The 16284-nt window shown below is 42.5% G+C and overlaps 1 protein-coding gene across 1 annotated transcript in view; it reads right to left on the reverse strand.

The window, feature by feature from the left end:
* LOC103354060 (leucine-rich repeat-containing protein 24-like) overlaps window positions 1–14385 on the reverse strand; it is a 16981-nt gene extending 2596 nt beyond the window's left edge. Inside the window, exons 1-6 of the mRNA XM_008277307.1 lie at window positions 14218–14385; window positions 14021–14107; window positions 5254–5445; window positions 3802–3970; window positions 3204–3466; window positions 1280–1855 (exon numbers count right to left, since the gene is read on the reverse strand). Of these exons, the coding sequence (XP_008275529.1) occupies window positions 1280–1855; window positions 3204–3466; window positions 3802–3970; window positions 5254–5445; window positions 14021–14107; window positions 14218–14385 (1455 nt within the window). The remainder of the gene's footprint in view (window positions 1–1279; window positions 1856–3203; window positions 3467–3801; window positions 3971–5253; window positions 5446–14020; window positions 14108–14217) is intronic.
* Between the last annotated feature and the right edge of the window lie 1899 nt (window positions 14386–16284).

A 16284-nucleotide genomic window follows, 5' to 3' on the forward strand; every position in this document is an offset into this window, starting at 1 on the left:
TCACCTTGTTTGCACTATTTCTTATATTTATATGTACATTTTTTATCTTTTGTTTTTTCCTGTCTCGTATATGTGTACGTCTGTTGAAAGCTGCTATCAACGATGTGAATTTCTCCACTGTGAGATAAATAAAGGCATATCTTATCTTATCTTATCTTATCTTAAAAAAAGTTTTTTTTACTTTCTGTATAGTCAAATTTTGATCATTGATAAAGTCAGACCCATGGATCCATCAGTCTATTTTGTACTGAAGTGATATTGATGATGTTGATAAAGTAGTACAGGTCTTAGCAACAAGATTTGGGTGAACAAGTTCTACAGCTGGTCTTGACCTCCCTGGCCCCAAAGCGACATTCTCTTGGGGGTCCTCCTTAGTGACCCGTGAGCCATGCAAGCCACTCGCCACACAGTCACACCTGACACCGCTGTGCTCCCACTACAATCCTCCCTCCTGTAAAACAGTTTGCTCCATCTGTGGCCAAAGAATAAGTGGCGCTATAATGGTAATCCATGCACGACATCCAAGCCTTTATGCACTTTACGATTTGTCAGTGGGACCGCTCTGAACTCTCACACACTTAGTGGAAATGTGCCTCAAAGTCAGTGAGTCCGTGGCTGTCAAGACTGGGACTGGGCCCTACTTTTGAAGGCTACTATGCACCCTTTCCATGAATCTGCATATCTGCAGACGTTTTGAGGCACTTTCCAATATTTCATAGCATATAGTAATGCATATACATAGTTGCCCTGCAACTATCTGCAACTGAGGTAGCAGTGGGAGGGTACATGCCCATTCATGTTAGATACATGTGCTGTCCAACACTGCACTGCCCGATGCGGCCATAGTCCAATCACTATCACTGACACCTCCAAACCACATGCAGTGTCTACACACAGACACACCAATGACACAAAAGCAACCCAGAGTCCCTACACATAAAAACAGCCTGGTACATATCTACTATGTTGTGCTATATGTTTATCAGTCAGGTTATATAATTGCTCTAGGTAAAGGTGTCAACTTTTTTTCAAATTTTTAAACCATATGGAAGTTCTTTACCATAACATGTCAAATTATGACGTTATATGAAACATTAGTTTAAACAAACTGCATTTATTTTGTGAAACAAATTAAGTTTGATTATAAACAAGATGAAGAAAAGTATCATGTTAATTTGAAATGTTGTTAGAATTAGAAATTAAGATAAAATGTTTTTTATACATATGTTGGACATTTTTGTTCCTACTTTTACTTTTGTAGTTTCAAACAGATATGCACCTTTTCAGCACCATCAGCCTCCTTGTCGCGTTGGTGATGTCGGCTGTAGATCATGGCGACGAGGAGCAGAGCGGTCAAAGCCAGCAGGGAGATTCCCACAGCAATGGCAGTCTGAGTGGCAGCTCCCAAAGCACTGAAGGCCATGCTGCCCAGAGCATACAGGGGCTCCCGGCTCACATCTGAGCCCAAAGCAGGACCGTGGGTCCTCAGCCGGGGCCAGGCAGGGGAGTACGGTGAGGACACCTGGGACCATGAAGCCCAGATGGAAGAGGAGGAGGAGGAGGAAGATGTGGATGAGTTAATGGCCAGCTGAAAGGTCACTCTGGCCACACCTCCTGCATTCCAGGCTTCACATTCATAGAAGCCTGCGTGAGCCACAGTCACATTACTGAGAAACAACATGCCGCTGCCAGTGTCTGGGTCAAAGCGCTCGCCATCAGTCTTCTGCAGACTGACTCTGCCTTCCTCTGAAGGCTCCTCTGCTCCTCCCACTCCACCTCCTCCAGCACCCAACTCCTGAACCAGGCCTCTGGGAGAGAGTACTACTTTACCCTGGGATGCTTTCCTCCAGGTCACCTGCAAAGGGATTCTGGGTTTTATGTTGAGTTTGTAATGGTCACATCTCTCAGTGAATTAGCAAAAACAAACAGACTGCTGGTTTGTGCTGTCTACCTTAGCTGAACATTCCACCATGGTTTTACTGTCAGAAATAATACCTGCTTTTGTTTTTACAATTTAAATGATGAAAACTAAAGCATTGATCCAAAGTTATTAAACGTTACCTGGAATTAAAGTTACATTAATACAGTCAAACTGAATATGCAGTATATAGATGGACCTTTGAATGCAAAGCAATATCAGTCACAGCATGAGCTCATAAAAACTCAAGGACAACAAGATGTATGAATGTATTAAAGGGGAGGAGAAGCAGCAGATCTTGCCACGTGTTGAATCAGTCCAAGGCCACTGTGGTGGGACTAATAGACCCTCCTCAACCAGTTGAGTACTGGAATGTCCCAACCTTGTACAGTTTTTAAAGTAATCCTTAGAATCTTAAAATCACTTGTGAAAAATAAGGGGAGCCAGTTAAGGAAGAAAAGGAAGGCTGCAATATGTATTGTTTTTCCTGGTGTTTGTTAATAATGACTAGTGGAGTTTTGAATGAACTGAAGAGGGCATCTGAATGAAGTAAACTGCAGCTTTCTGGAAAAAAAAATCTGTGAAAGTTCAAAATGATTTTTTGGTTGAAGTCATCAGCTGGAGAAAGCACAACTGAAAAACCCAAGTCACTTGATCGTCTAAAGAAAGGCTGGAGCAAAATGTTGCTCCCAAATTGTGTTTAAACTGATTGTTTTGGTCTGAGTAGACAGTGACCATGTCAAGTAAACATAATCATTTCTAAAAGTAATGTTAAAGATTTAAAAAGATCAAAGAGCAAAGACCACTAAACCACTTTCAGTTCTTTTCACGAGAGCTGTTATTTCCAACCGATTCTGAATTATTTATCAATTACTGCGCAATGTTTCTTTTTTTTTTTTGTTAGTTTAAAATGATATCGTCACTCTTAGCGTATGTCTAATTAACTAAGAATAATTCATGAGCAGCACTGCAAATGACGAAAGTGAGAAATGAACACCTTCACATTTCCAATCATGCTATCACCAGCTATGATACAGTCTTTACAGTCACCAGATCTCAAACAAGTTACAACTATGGAAAATTTTTGTTTCTGCTCTCCACCACCAACTTTATGTTGTTTTACTTTCACTTCTCATAAAGCTACCTGTAACTTCTCTTATACTACATGATTCAGGCCTACTTTCACCTTTTGTTAACCCATCACATCCTAAATGATGACAAACTGCTGCTAGACTACCCTAGTTGTAGAAACTGTTACATGTCAAACTTCACTTTTTCTTCCTACCTGTGGCCGAGGGTAACCAGAGGCATGGCAGGACACTCTGAGACTCTCTCCCAGGCGCACAGCTAGCCTCCTAGGCTCCAGCTGCACGAGTGGAGGAATACACACCAGGCTGTTGAGAGGCACCTCCACCAAGCTGAGGTGGGAGAGGCGTGGGGGCTCAGTGCAGACCAGCCGACGTTCTGCAGAGCTGAGCAGCCGCTGACCTTCCTCATCAATCCAGCTCCTCAGCCAGTGAAGAGCGCAGTCACAGCGCCATGGGTTGTCTACAGCAGAGCACAGGACAGGGGGTTTTGTTGGAATGCTTTGTTGGGGAACCACTTCTAGTCAGGTCTACTGATCTGAAAACTCACGAGTACTTTCATGCTGAAAAGTAAGTTATTTTGGTTCTTAGATGTGCTTAGTTGAAAAGCATATGCTTGCCTGGCTTAGTCTGCATGACAACCCTTAAATTAGTGAAACATGGCAGTTACCATAGTAACAAGCTTCTTTATGAGTAGCTGCCTTATAACACAGTGTCAATCATTATGTAAAAAACAGCAGCTCCACTGTTAAAAACTAAAAAGACCAACATGACTGTCATAGTCAATAACAGTCTCACCTGTGATGCGCAACACCTGCAGGCTGACCAGAGGTCGCAGCGACGCAGGGCCGATGGTGTGGAGATTATTTCTGCTCAGGTCCAGCAGAGCCAGAGATGTCAAACCAACTAGAGCCTGGTCTGCTAACATTTCTATGCTGTTGTGCTGTAAATGGAGCTCCTGCAGACGCTGAGACATGGAAACATTGGTACATATAATCCATGGTATATGTTTTTTTTTAACATTGGCATATATCCCATAAATGTGGTTGTTGTGGCTCTATAGGCTATGCGAAATTTGTATGTATCATCTGCATTTTAGAGATTTGGAGAACAGAAGACTTGCACAAAACAGCATATCGGGTCAAGCAGTGCGAGCCTCCCAGATGGCAGAGTTTTGGAGATGTACAGGAATTGTTATAAGGGTTTACCGAGAACTTGTCACATTTGTGTGAGAGTTTAACTGAATCCTGCATATTACTCCAGCCATCCCAGTATGAGGCTGTTCACTGTGGTCATATCGTCTTTAAAGGAAACTCAGTAAGTCTAAATGCAATAGCAGAGCATCATTTGGACTGTTATGCGGAAACAGAAAAGGCTTTTTTCCTTTGAAGTTCTACCATAATCACCTGATTTATCAGACAAGAAGCTAAATCAAATGGCAGAGGACCTGTTGATGCCAAACTCTGAAAATAGATGTGTCCATGGATAAGAGTCAACAAATGAGTTTACAGAACTTTGTTGTCCTGGAAACTCTGTTTCACTCCCCAAAATCAAGAACAAAAGACCGAGACCAGTATCATGGGCCCAGTATGATTAAAACTTTCCACAAATAAAAACAATATGACATCTCAGAGCTGTGGTTTGGTCAACTTGCAAGGCAATTAGCCATAAACAAAGTGTTACTATCCAACAGCAGTAGCAGACACTGTACAACACTATAATTGATTCATACTGTTTGGCCTGCTATACAAGTTCTCCAAATCTATATAATGTGTGAATCTAAAGTTAGAACGATTTACAGAACCATAATAAACAAGTTAATAGGAAGTATGCCAGGTTCATCCATCCATCCATCCATTATCTATACACCGCTTAATCCTCACTGGGGGGGGGACCCTGGACAGGTCGTCAGTCCATCGCAGGGCCACACTTAGAGACAGACAACCAAGCACACTCACATTCACACCTACGAACAATTTAGAATCACCAATTAACCTCAGCATGTTTTTGGACCGTGTGGGAGGAAGCCTGAGAAGAAAGCACGCTGCACGGGGAGAACATGCACGCTCCACGCTGAAAGATTCTGGTGCCCCCGCCAGGACACGAACCGGCAACCTTCTTGCTGCGAGGCAACAGTGCTAACCAACTGCGCCACCTTGCAGCCCATGCCAGGTTCAACTAACCAGAATTTTCCTTTAAATTTTGAGAAGTAAAATGTTATGGGTGTCGTGTTCTTATTTTTTTTTTTACCTGCAAGCCACGGAAGGTGTAGTCCAGAAGGCGTGTGATGTCATTTCCTGCCAGGTACAGAATGCGGAGATGTTCGAGTCCCTGAAACATGTCAGCTGTCACCAGGTGGATATGGTTTCCATTCAGTGCCAGCTCCAATAACTGACCCTGATTCTGGAAAGAGCCAGGCTCCACTGCTGAGATGGTGTTATTCTGGAGGAAAGGCAAGAGAAGGGAGACCAACTAAAGTCTTTGTAATAGCAAAGCATTTCTTCTGTTTTGATAATATCATACCAGAATAGAATGACATTTGACTTTGCTTCATCTTTTTCGGAACTTTGTTTCACTCACAGCACAATGTGGGGCAAGACTCATCTCTTTGCTTGTTCATCTGAACATCACATACTGTATGTGGTGATCCGAGTTTTGTAGTTTGTGTAAAACTGTGTTTAGTGTATGTGCTTGTGGTTGCTGGTGGCCATGACTGTGTTTTCAGGCTGGGAGGGTTTTCAGACAGGAGAGCTTGCTCTCACTTTCCTCCACACCTGACGTGCATCTGCAATCAGAGCTGGATAAAGCCTGCCTCCACCTGTGCTCCTGTGCCAGTGGATTATCCTCCCTAGAATGGTAACAGACCAGCAGTGTGCTAAGTAACTTTGTGCTCTGTGAAAGTTGCTTTGTCTAATATGTGGACAGTACGCCACGATTATTTAATGCATTGGCATTCCGTGTCAGGGGTGGCCAGACTCAATGTTAGTGACTGAGAGACATTTAAAGAGTAATATTGGACATTCTAGTGCCTGAAATCCACAATCCAATATGTTTCCTGTTATATGACCAAGGTTGAAAAATATAAACAAAACCCTTAATCCTATTGATCAATACCCCCAATTTTGTTTAAGCCTGAATACACAGTTTGCAAAAGTTAGTTGTGGTTTAATTTTTACTGATTTGTATTGTATGCATATTGTGATATCAATAAAGTTTTAAGAAGATTTACACTTTATCAAGACTAAATCGCATTGTCACAATCTTTTTATGATAAGTAGTAAAAAATATTTTATTCCTATCACATCCTCCACTGCTTAGGACTGCTGGCTCTGTCTCTGTCTGTTCCATCCTGTGCTAATCCTGTCTTCTCTTGTGCTGTTCCTGGACCCCCTCCGTCACTCTGGACCCAGCCTGGCTCACTCCCCTAATTCTCTGCGTTTCCCTCTGGCTTCATTCCTCCACCTGTAACTAGTCTTCTCCTATGCCTCTGCACCTGCCGGTCTCCACACGCTCCTGCCACACGCCACAGCACCTGCTGATTCTCTCCCCCTCGCAATCCACTGTCTGTAAGCTCCCCACTCTTAGTTGGGTCCGTAGTTTACTATATTTCGTAGTTGTGTGTTTTGATTATAGGTAATGTATTTACTGCTTTTCCTGCCTTGTGGTACCAAGCTCGGCTTAGTGCTCAGTTTTATTATTGTTGTAATTCATAGTGTTTCGGTATTTGACATCTGTTTATTCCGCCTGCCCTTTAGAGGGCTCTGTTTAGTCCTACTCTGGTTTATTCTGCCAGTTGATCTGTTCTGGTTTCTGTTTCCTGTTTTTTATATTCTGTTTTTGTAATAAAACTATTGTTCTTTACCTGCCTGTCTACCGTGTCTGAGTCCAATCCGTGACAATTCCAACTTTATGGGCAACAGTACATATACAGTTGAAACCAGAAGCTTATGCTGTATAAAAAGCCACATAACCTTTTTTCCCTTACTGTCTGACATTAAATCAGACTAAACTATTCCTGTTTTAGGTCGGTTAGGATTTCCAAAATTATTTGTTTGCTAAGCGCCAGATTAATGAGAGAGAGAATTTTTTTTTAGAGTTGTTTTTTATTACTTTCTTCAAAGTCAGAAGTTTACATACACTACCATTACTATGCCTTCAAACTATTTGGGAAAGCCCAGATGATGATGTCATGGCTTTGGAAGGTTAATTGACAACATTTGAGTTAATTGGAGGCACACCTAGGGATGTATTTTAAGGCACACCTCAAACACACTGCTTCCTTCTGTGACAACATGAAAAACCTAAGGAAATCAGCCAAGATATCAGGAAAAGAATGTGGACCTCCACAAGTCTGGTTCATCCTTGGGTACAATTTCCAGATGCCTGAAGGTTCCACGTTCATCTGTTCAACAATTATACACAAGTATAAACACCATAGGAATGTCCAGCCATCATACTGCTCAGGAAGGAGACGAAAATTGAACTGTTTGGCCATAATGACCATCGTTACATTTGGAGGAAAACGGGGGAAGCTTGCAAGCCTGAGAACACCATCCCAACTGTGAAGTATGGGGGTGGCAGCATCATGTTGTGGGTGTTTTGTTGCAGGAGGGATTGGTGCACTTCACAAAATACATGGCATCATGAGGAAAGAATGTTATGTGGAAATATTGAAGCAACATCTCAAGACATCAGCCAGGAAGTTAAAGCTTGGGTGCTAATGGGTCTTCAAATGGACAATGACCCTAAGCATACTGCTAGATTAGTCACAAAGAGGCTTCAGGACAACAAAGTCAATGTTTTGGAGTGGCCATCACAAAGTCCTGATCTCAGTCCTGTAGAAAATTAGTGGGCAGAGCTGAAAAGGCGTGTGGAGCAAGGCAGCCAACAAACCTGACTCACTTCTACCAGTTCTGTCATGAGGAATGGGCCAGAATTCATCAAACTATTGTGAGAAGCTTGTGGAAGGAAACACAAAATGTTTGACCGAAGTCATACAGTTTAAAAGCAATGCTAGGTCAGTTTGCCAAAATTGTTTCTATTTGTTGATCACAGTGACGAGGAGCCAGCGGAGATTTATCCTGCTTGCACTGCGATCGCTAGCAGCTCGGCTCGCTAGCTTGCTAAATTGAACAGTAGCATTCTTGTGTGTGAACTGGAGGAGAGGGACAGCCAGTCTGCTGAGCACTGAGATCTGCCTTGGCCAGTATTGTAGCTACTTTTTTCCTGGAGTGAGTAAATTAATCAGTAATCACGGTGTAGTTGTAAAAAAACTGAATGAATCATGTTGTTGATGTCACCAGAGCATGTCAATGCTGATTGGCCATCGTGGCGCGTCAGATCACAAAAGTTTAGATTTTTCAACTTGCTCTTCAAATGGGCATCTAGAATCGCGTCATATGCGCGAATAACTTGCTCAATTTGCCTCAATTGCGCCACGCAAGTCGCGCAGCGGGACATTTACGTCTAATCGCGTCTTCACATTGACTTTACATGTAGATCATTAGTGCGAATTATATTACTGGCATCTGGTGTGAACACAGCATTAAACATTTTAAATATGGCTTGATCACGCAAATTTGATCGCAGGAAGCCAATATCGTGATCGTGATTAAAATTTGATTATTTGTGCAGCCTGGAGGCGATCAAAGTACTTGAGGTCACTTAGCGAGTCACATAATTGTGACAAAACCCACTGAATAAGAGTTTTTCAGTTAAAAATCTGGGCTCTGCCAAAACTTTATGCATGAATATCAGAAGACTAGCTTGTGATTTAGCCTCTACCAGGACAGTTTCTTGTGCATCTCATGCACATTTGTTTGAAAAGGACAGTGGAGCACAACTCTAGCAGCTCTGTTCTGAGCAACTTGAAGTTTCTTTAGATGCCTCTGTGTAGCATTGGACCACACTACAGGACAGTAATGCAGGTGAGATTGCTTTGAACAACAGTTTTCAGTACAAGAGTTGGACAATAAGCAGAACATTTCTATGCCATAGCAATACCTTTGCCCATCATGCTGACAATTGATTGATTGATTTGATCTGACCAAGCCACTGACTGGTCCGATCTAATGTCCAACAGTTTGACTTTTGAGACCTGCTCCACTATCAATCAAGTCAAATCAAGTTTATTGTCTTTTTGCTGTACATACACAGTAGTACAGGCAAGATGAGAGGGCATTTCTTCAGGATTATTCAACTAGCAAGTTTTGCAGAAAGCACGTCTGGGATAAGACACTAAACGTTCGCTGTCGCTGTCTCCTGAAGGGGCCGCTGCGTCCATGCGCGCCGCCATTCGTTAAATATGGCAAACCTCTTCAGGTCCTGGTAGGTCTTCTGGGACACAAAGACACACACAATGGTGTGACGTTGGTGAAGCCGCAGATGCTGTCCAGAGCGAGCTGTCTGTCTGTCTGTCTGTCTGTCTGTCTGTCTGTCTGTCCGTCCGCCCGGAATAATGTCGTCCCCTCCAGCTGTATGTCCATCTGGGATGTTGTCTTGGAGTCATGTTTCTGTTAAAGCAAACACACAGCAGTCTTTCCACTCTGCAGGTTTCTCTCAGCAAACGGAGCTCGTCCAGCTTGTTGTCAAGGGAGCGGACATTGGAGAGTAGGAGCAATGGTCCTGCTGGTCTGGAGGGGTTAGCCTTTAGTCTTTAGCATAGATCCCGGCTCTCTTCCTCCTCTTTTGTTTACATTCGTACCGTTTGCATTTCCTTCTCTCTCCGGTAACTGCCGGCGTAGTCTCCAATCAGACTCAGTGTTGGTGTTGTATGTCCAAATCACAACCGATCGCCACAATTCCAGCGGCGTTCACAGTCCTGACGCCCAGCAAAGTCTCTCGGCCACAAGCTTTGTGTAATGAACATCTGGGATAAACAAGACACTGAAAACGTTCATTAGTGCTCCCTCTAGTGACAGATGAAGAGCATTGGCACCTGGCTGAACACACCTGTTATTGAATACAATACATTCAGTTTTGGATGTGTTTAGCACTAATTTACTAATTTTTCAGCCACTTCATTGCCAGGTTTAACTCATCCTATAGAGTGCTGCTCAGTTCAGATATTGTTCTTAAAGAAGAAAACTCTGTCAATTTTTTTTTTTTTTTTAATTGTAGTTACTGGCTCAATGATGAACTGTCAATGTTGTATGAAATGTGGGAGCCCTTCTTGAATTATAGAAGAACTACGGCCATGAAAGGGTTGCCTGGATTGACCTTAAAGTAATAATACATTGTTTGTATGTTTGCTTATCTATTAATTAAATTGCCGGTATACATTTTGCCTTGTTTTAAATTAAGCAAACACATGTTTTTCCAATCCTTTATTTTTCTTTCAGTGGGGGTTCTTGTTCAGACTTTGGCATCCAGATAAGCATTTTTGGGTTACAACATGTTTCTGTAATATTACAACTTCATTCTTAACAAAATCCTATATTGAATTTTTGTAGTAATTTGAGTAAGAAAATAAGAATTTTAAAAAGTCTTTATTTCCAGCTCGTTTAGGCCTTCTGAAACAGCAGGGACACTGTATTTTGACAATTAGTTTCAATAAGGAAAGTAATTTATAGGGATGCACAATATTTGAATATGTAACATTTTTCCGCTCATTTTGGCTGACTGCGGACACTGTAGTCTCACTGGATGTAGGTTGTAGGTATAAGCCTGCCATTGGTCGTAATCTCAGTCAGCATTCTCCATTCCCCTTTCGCTATCTGTCTGTTACAGTTTTGTTCACAACGGGAAACAGCAACAACCACCACTAGGCTGCAGCCTACTGCGCTGAAAATGAAACTAAAACAAAAGTTTTGCAGAGGATTTGGATCATGCAATAAGGCAGCTGTGCTAGATTTTTTGGTGGATTATTCATTATAATTACAGTGCTTGCCTCTGCAGCAAATGTTCCACCACAACAATTCAAGCCTTCACCATTTTGAGTGAACATCAAAGCCACATCCTTCGCTTGCCTCACCAACTACAACTGCAATTGGTTTAAAGGAATACAAACGAGTCAAGTGTTTTTTCCCCTTGTAGCAGAACCAGACTATTCTGCTCTACAAAGTGGGATGGCAAAGAGAGACCACTGATACTGATAAATGCACAGACATTTTCCACCTAATTCCCAGAAGCATCAGTTATTTCCTGTAGTGGAATTAACATATAATTAGTAGGGGTGTGCATCTCTACCGTAAGAGGCGATCCGATACCTATCTAGATACTATGGGTTACGATATCATTCACTAACGATACATTTTATTACATTACAATGCGATTCGATGCAATGCAGCTTGAATCTTTTTGTGTGGTGAAAAAAGTTAAAGAGAAATGTATCAGGTCAGAACAATGTCATTGTGTTTATTTTTTGAATACACACAGACAAGACAGACTGTTGCTGTATTAAATATGAGAAAATATTAACATTAACCCCTTCAGTATATTGCAATCGATAAACTTCGCAAACTGAAAACATTCAACGTGGCCTCAGTTTGTTCTGATGCATTTTTCTAGCAACCACGTTAAGCAAACGTCACTCTCGCAATACGTCAAAGTGGGAGTCTCGCAAGACTGGAGCGGCCATATTTAGTAGCAAAGCTCCAATCAACCGATTCATAACTTTACAACCGAACATGGACCACTCCACAGTAGATACAGATCGATCCAGAGGCACGTCGATCAATGTATTCATATCGTTAAAGTTAGAAGGTCCCGGTCCCGTGGAAAATCTCCTGTGTGGTCCCAGTGCCGAAGACGGCAGGGAGCCTAACCACTTCAGGCCTGTTGCCCTGACCTCTCACCTAATGAAGACCATGGAGAGGATCATTCTGAAGCGCCTGCAACCCCTGGTGAGCACACTGAGGGACCCCCTACAGTTGGCTTACCTGCCTGGCATCGGGGTGGATGACGCAGTGATCGACCTCCTGCACAGATCACTGTCTCACTTGGAAAACACTGCCAGCACTGTGAGGGTCATGTTTTTTGACTTCTCAAGTGCCTTCAACACCCTTCAGCCTTCAGTGCTGAAGGTGAAGATGGAAGAAGCGGAAGTGGACCAACACCTGGCTGCATGGACTACCTCACCAACAGACCGCAGTACGTGAGGCTACATCACTGTGTGTCTGATGTGGTGTTGTGCAGCACAGGTGCCCCTCAGGGTATGGTACTCTCCCCTTTGCTTTTCACCCTCTGCACCTCGGACTTCACATACAACACAGAACACTGTCACATCCAGATGTTCTCCGACCACACAGCCATAGTTGGATGCGTATCTGAGGGGAACCAAGTGGAATACAGGGAGGTAATCAAAGACTTTGTCAGCTGGCGTGAGCTCAACCAGCTTCAGCTTCATGCCAGTAAGACAAAGGAGATGATGATTGACTTCAGGAGGAAGACATCACACACCACACCAGTAAACATTCAGGGTTTGGACATTGAGGTAGTGGAGAGCTACAAATTCCTGGGTGTTGACATAAACAATAAGCTGGACTGGACTGACAACACCCACACCCTGTACAAGAAGGGCCAGAGTCGCCTCCACCTGCTGTGGAGACTGAGACTCAGAACTTTGTATGACTCTGTGGTAGCTTCTGCTATCTTTTACGCTGTGGTCTGCTTGAGTGGAGGCAGCACGGACAGGGACAGGAGGAGGCTCAACAAGCTCATCAGGTGAGCAAGCTCTGTTCTGGACTGTCTGCTGGACTCCATAAAGGAGGTGGGTTAGAGGAGGATGATAGCCAAGATGACATCCATCATGGACAACACCTCTCACCCCCTGCATGACACTGTGGGGTCTCTGAGCAGCTCCTCCAGCAGCAGACTGATTCATCCACAGTGGAAGAAGGAGCACTACCGCAGGTCCTTCATCCCAACCGCTGTCAAAATCTACAACAACATGTTGTAGTTCTTCCCTCCATACTGCATCTTGTATAATATACAATATAATACCCAGGTTTTTTCTCACATGCAATATACCCCCTTACTGTGTACAATTTATCTCCCTTATGTGCAATTATTATTATATTGTACCATATTGTATTGTATTTTATTTCTCTTTTACATTTTTTAAGTTCATTGTATCCATTATATGAATCTTTAGTGTATATAGTGTGTGTGTGTGTGTGTGTGTGTGTGTGTAGCTGTATTGCTTTACATTTCTCAGCTCTTCCTACTTATAGTTTATTTGTTCTCTTTTCTTCCTGTCACTTTTTTGTGCTCTTTATCATTTGTGTCTGTATCCATACTGCTGCAACAAGTGAGTTTCCCCATTTGTGGTGAAAAATTAAAGTGCAGTCTAATCTAATCTAACCTAATCTAATCTAATCTAATCTAATCTAATCTAATCTAATCTAATCTAATCTAATCTAATCTAATCTAATCTAATCTAATCTAATCTAATCTAATCAATCTAAAATCGATTTCCAGTTTGTATTGGTGAATCTTTACACCCCTAATAATTATGCCTACTTTTACCATGATGGCCCACCAGCAGACGCATATATGAATACCATGTTCACAGTGTTGCAGGGGTTAACATTGCCAGTTCATAACAAGATGGTTCTGGGTTCAAACTTGCATACATGGTAGGTTAACTGGTGATTCTAAGTTGGCCATGAGTGTGAGCGTACATGACTGTTCCTTTGTGCTAACACTGTGATGAACAGGTGACCTGTCCTGACCTCCTGCCCAATGTCAGCTGGGATAGTCTCCAGCATGGGATATGCCGAAATTTCCTTTTAAAGCTTTTATCTGTCGATATCAGTGATGATGCATATATGACTGTGCATCTTTAAAAAGATCAATATTTTCATCATATAAATATGATTAGGTGTGTGACATTCTTAGTTGCTGCAAAAATTACTTATGTAAAGAAGATTTACTCTGTTGCATCAAAACATTTTGTATAAAGCTAAACCACCCAAAATATGCTACGAAATATGTATGAATGCATACATGGTATAACCTGTGGTGTAGCAAACTTTACACTAAAGAATATCTCTGTAGGTGTATGTGTGTTTGTTACCTGTAGGTACAAGTAGTGCAAGTGCTTCAACAGTGTGAGGTCCTGACGACGGATCTGACCGATCACATTATCCTGGAGGAAGATGGTCTGGATAGAGAAAATATGCAATAAAGAGGAACAAATGAAGAGTTTCAGTCACTATATGGTGAATGTATTGCAGGAACTGTATGGTGAACTCTTTCAGAACAGTGAGGTACCTGTGTGGATGGAGGGATGTGTTTGGGGACGTCTCTCAGGCCAGTGGAGCCACACTCCACTGTGAGACTGTAGCAGCGACAGCCCACGGGGCAGGACGGAGAGGCTCGAACAGGGGTGTGCCGGGACAGTAGCAGCGTGGGGAGAAGAAGTACCAACAGCGCAGCCATCACATTAAGAGACAGGACTGAGGAAGAGTTGAGAGCAGTGAGCACGCAGGTCAGTCATGATCAACAGGATCCTGACTTGTTGTTTTTGAAAAATTATCTAGTGTTCAATTCCAAGAGAAGCCATAAAATCAAACTGAGTGGGATGTCTGTTCAACAATAACATAGTCTCACGACACACCCATTAAAGCTGTAGTAGGCAGAAATCTGGAAAAGAAACAAACACATATATATGTACGAGGTGTCAGAAAAGTTCCAGGACTGTTGTCACAAAAGATATATTTCAAATCCAGACTACAAACTACCAGTTTTCCCCTTCGTAGTGATCCCCTGGTAGTCTAACACACTTTCCCAGCCTTCTCTGCCATGCCACCATGCACTCCTGGAAGGATTCTTCCGGGATCCTCCGCTGCTCCATCGTCACAGCCATCTTAATGTGGTCCACGTCTTGAAAACAGGTCCCCTTGATGACCCCCTTGAGCTTGGAGATGAGGAAAAAAGTCCCACAGAGCCGGGTGGGGCGAGTAGGGAGGTTGCTCCAGCACGGCGATGTTCTTCTTAGCCAGGAACTGTCGGATGCTCAGGGCATTGTCAGCAGGTGCGTTGTCATGGTGAAGCAGATACAACTTGTCCTGCCACAGCTCTCGCCTCTTCTTGCGTGCTGAACAAAGCAAATGCCGCAGGATCTCTTTGTAGATGTGCTGGTTGATCGTCTGAAAACTTGTAGTTTGAATGTGAAATATATCTTTTGTGACACCAGTCCTGGAACTTTTCTAACACACCTCGTGTATGTGTGTGTGTGTGTATATATATATATATATATATATATATATATGTGTGTGTGTGTATATGCAGCCTTCCTCCTGCAGCTCTTTCTCTCTGCTCTGCCAGACAAGCATGTGCTTCAAACAGCCAAAGATAGTTAAGCTAACCCATTCTGCAAATGCATCCTACTGTCATCTTGACTTTGCTGCAAAACCCTTAAAAACATTAGGAAAAGTAATCAAATAAGGCGATGGAAAATAAAAAAAATGAAAAAAAAGGAAAAACTCTGACAGTGCTCATGTAAGGCAAATGAGAATGTGAAAAGAAGCCAGAAACACCCATCCATCATCTATACACCGCTTAATCCTCACTGGGGTCGCAGGGGGGCTGGAGCCTATCCCAGCCGACTTAGGGTGAAGGCAGGGGACACCCTGGACAGGTAACCAGTCTATTACAGGGCTACACTTAGAGACAGACAACCAAGCACACTCACATTCACACCTATGGACAATTTAGAATCAGCAATTAACCTCAACATGTTTTTGGACTGTGTGGGAGGAAGCCGGAGAACCCGGAGAGAACCCACGCTGCATGGGGAGAACATGCAAACTCCACGCAGAAAGATTCCGGTGCCCCACCGGGACGCGAACCGGCAACCTTCTTGCTGCGAGGCAACAGTGCTACCAACTGCGCCACCCTGCAGCCCTAATTAAAACATTTCTAATTTTAATATTAATATTAACTTGGTATTCAGATTGACTTCATAAATCACCTAATCACTGCATTTTCACCTCTTTACATAAATGGAAATATTTCTTAGACTTAGTTGTATTTTTTTTTACATTTGGTCATCACTTTTTGTCTTCTATTTCATAATGTGTATTAAATGAAAGTACCTTCTGTAGTACTTATTTACTAAATTCAATTTAAAGTACCTTAAATTGAATTTCCCTTCTGGGATAAATAAAGTATTTTTTCAATTCAGCAATATTGTTCATAAAAATGTTCACTATCTGTGTTCGCTTGTGTTGGAATGTTTAACTTTGTGAAAGCACTGATAGCTTGCTGTTGACACTAGCATCATTTAATGTCTATTAATGTCTGAGCTGTGCTGATTTGAAAAAGAGGAAAGAAGAA

The sequence above is a fragment of the Stegastes partitus genome, unplaced genomic scaffold (genome assembly GCF_000690725.1).
Source record: "Stegastes partitus isolate 25-593 unplaced genomic scaffold, Stegastes_partitus-1.0.2 Scaffold95, whole genome shotgun sequence".
Lineage (NCBI taxonomy): Eukaryota > Metazoa > Chordata > Actinopteri > Pomacentridae > Stegastes > Stegastes partitus.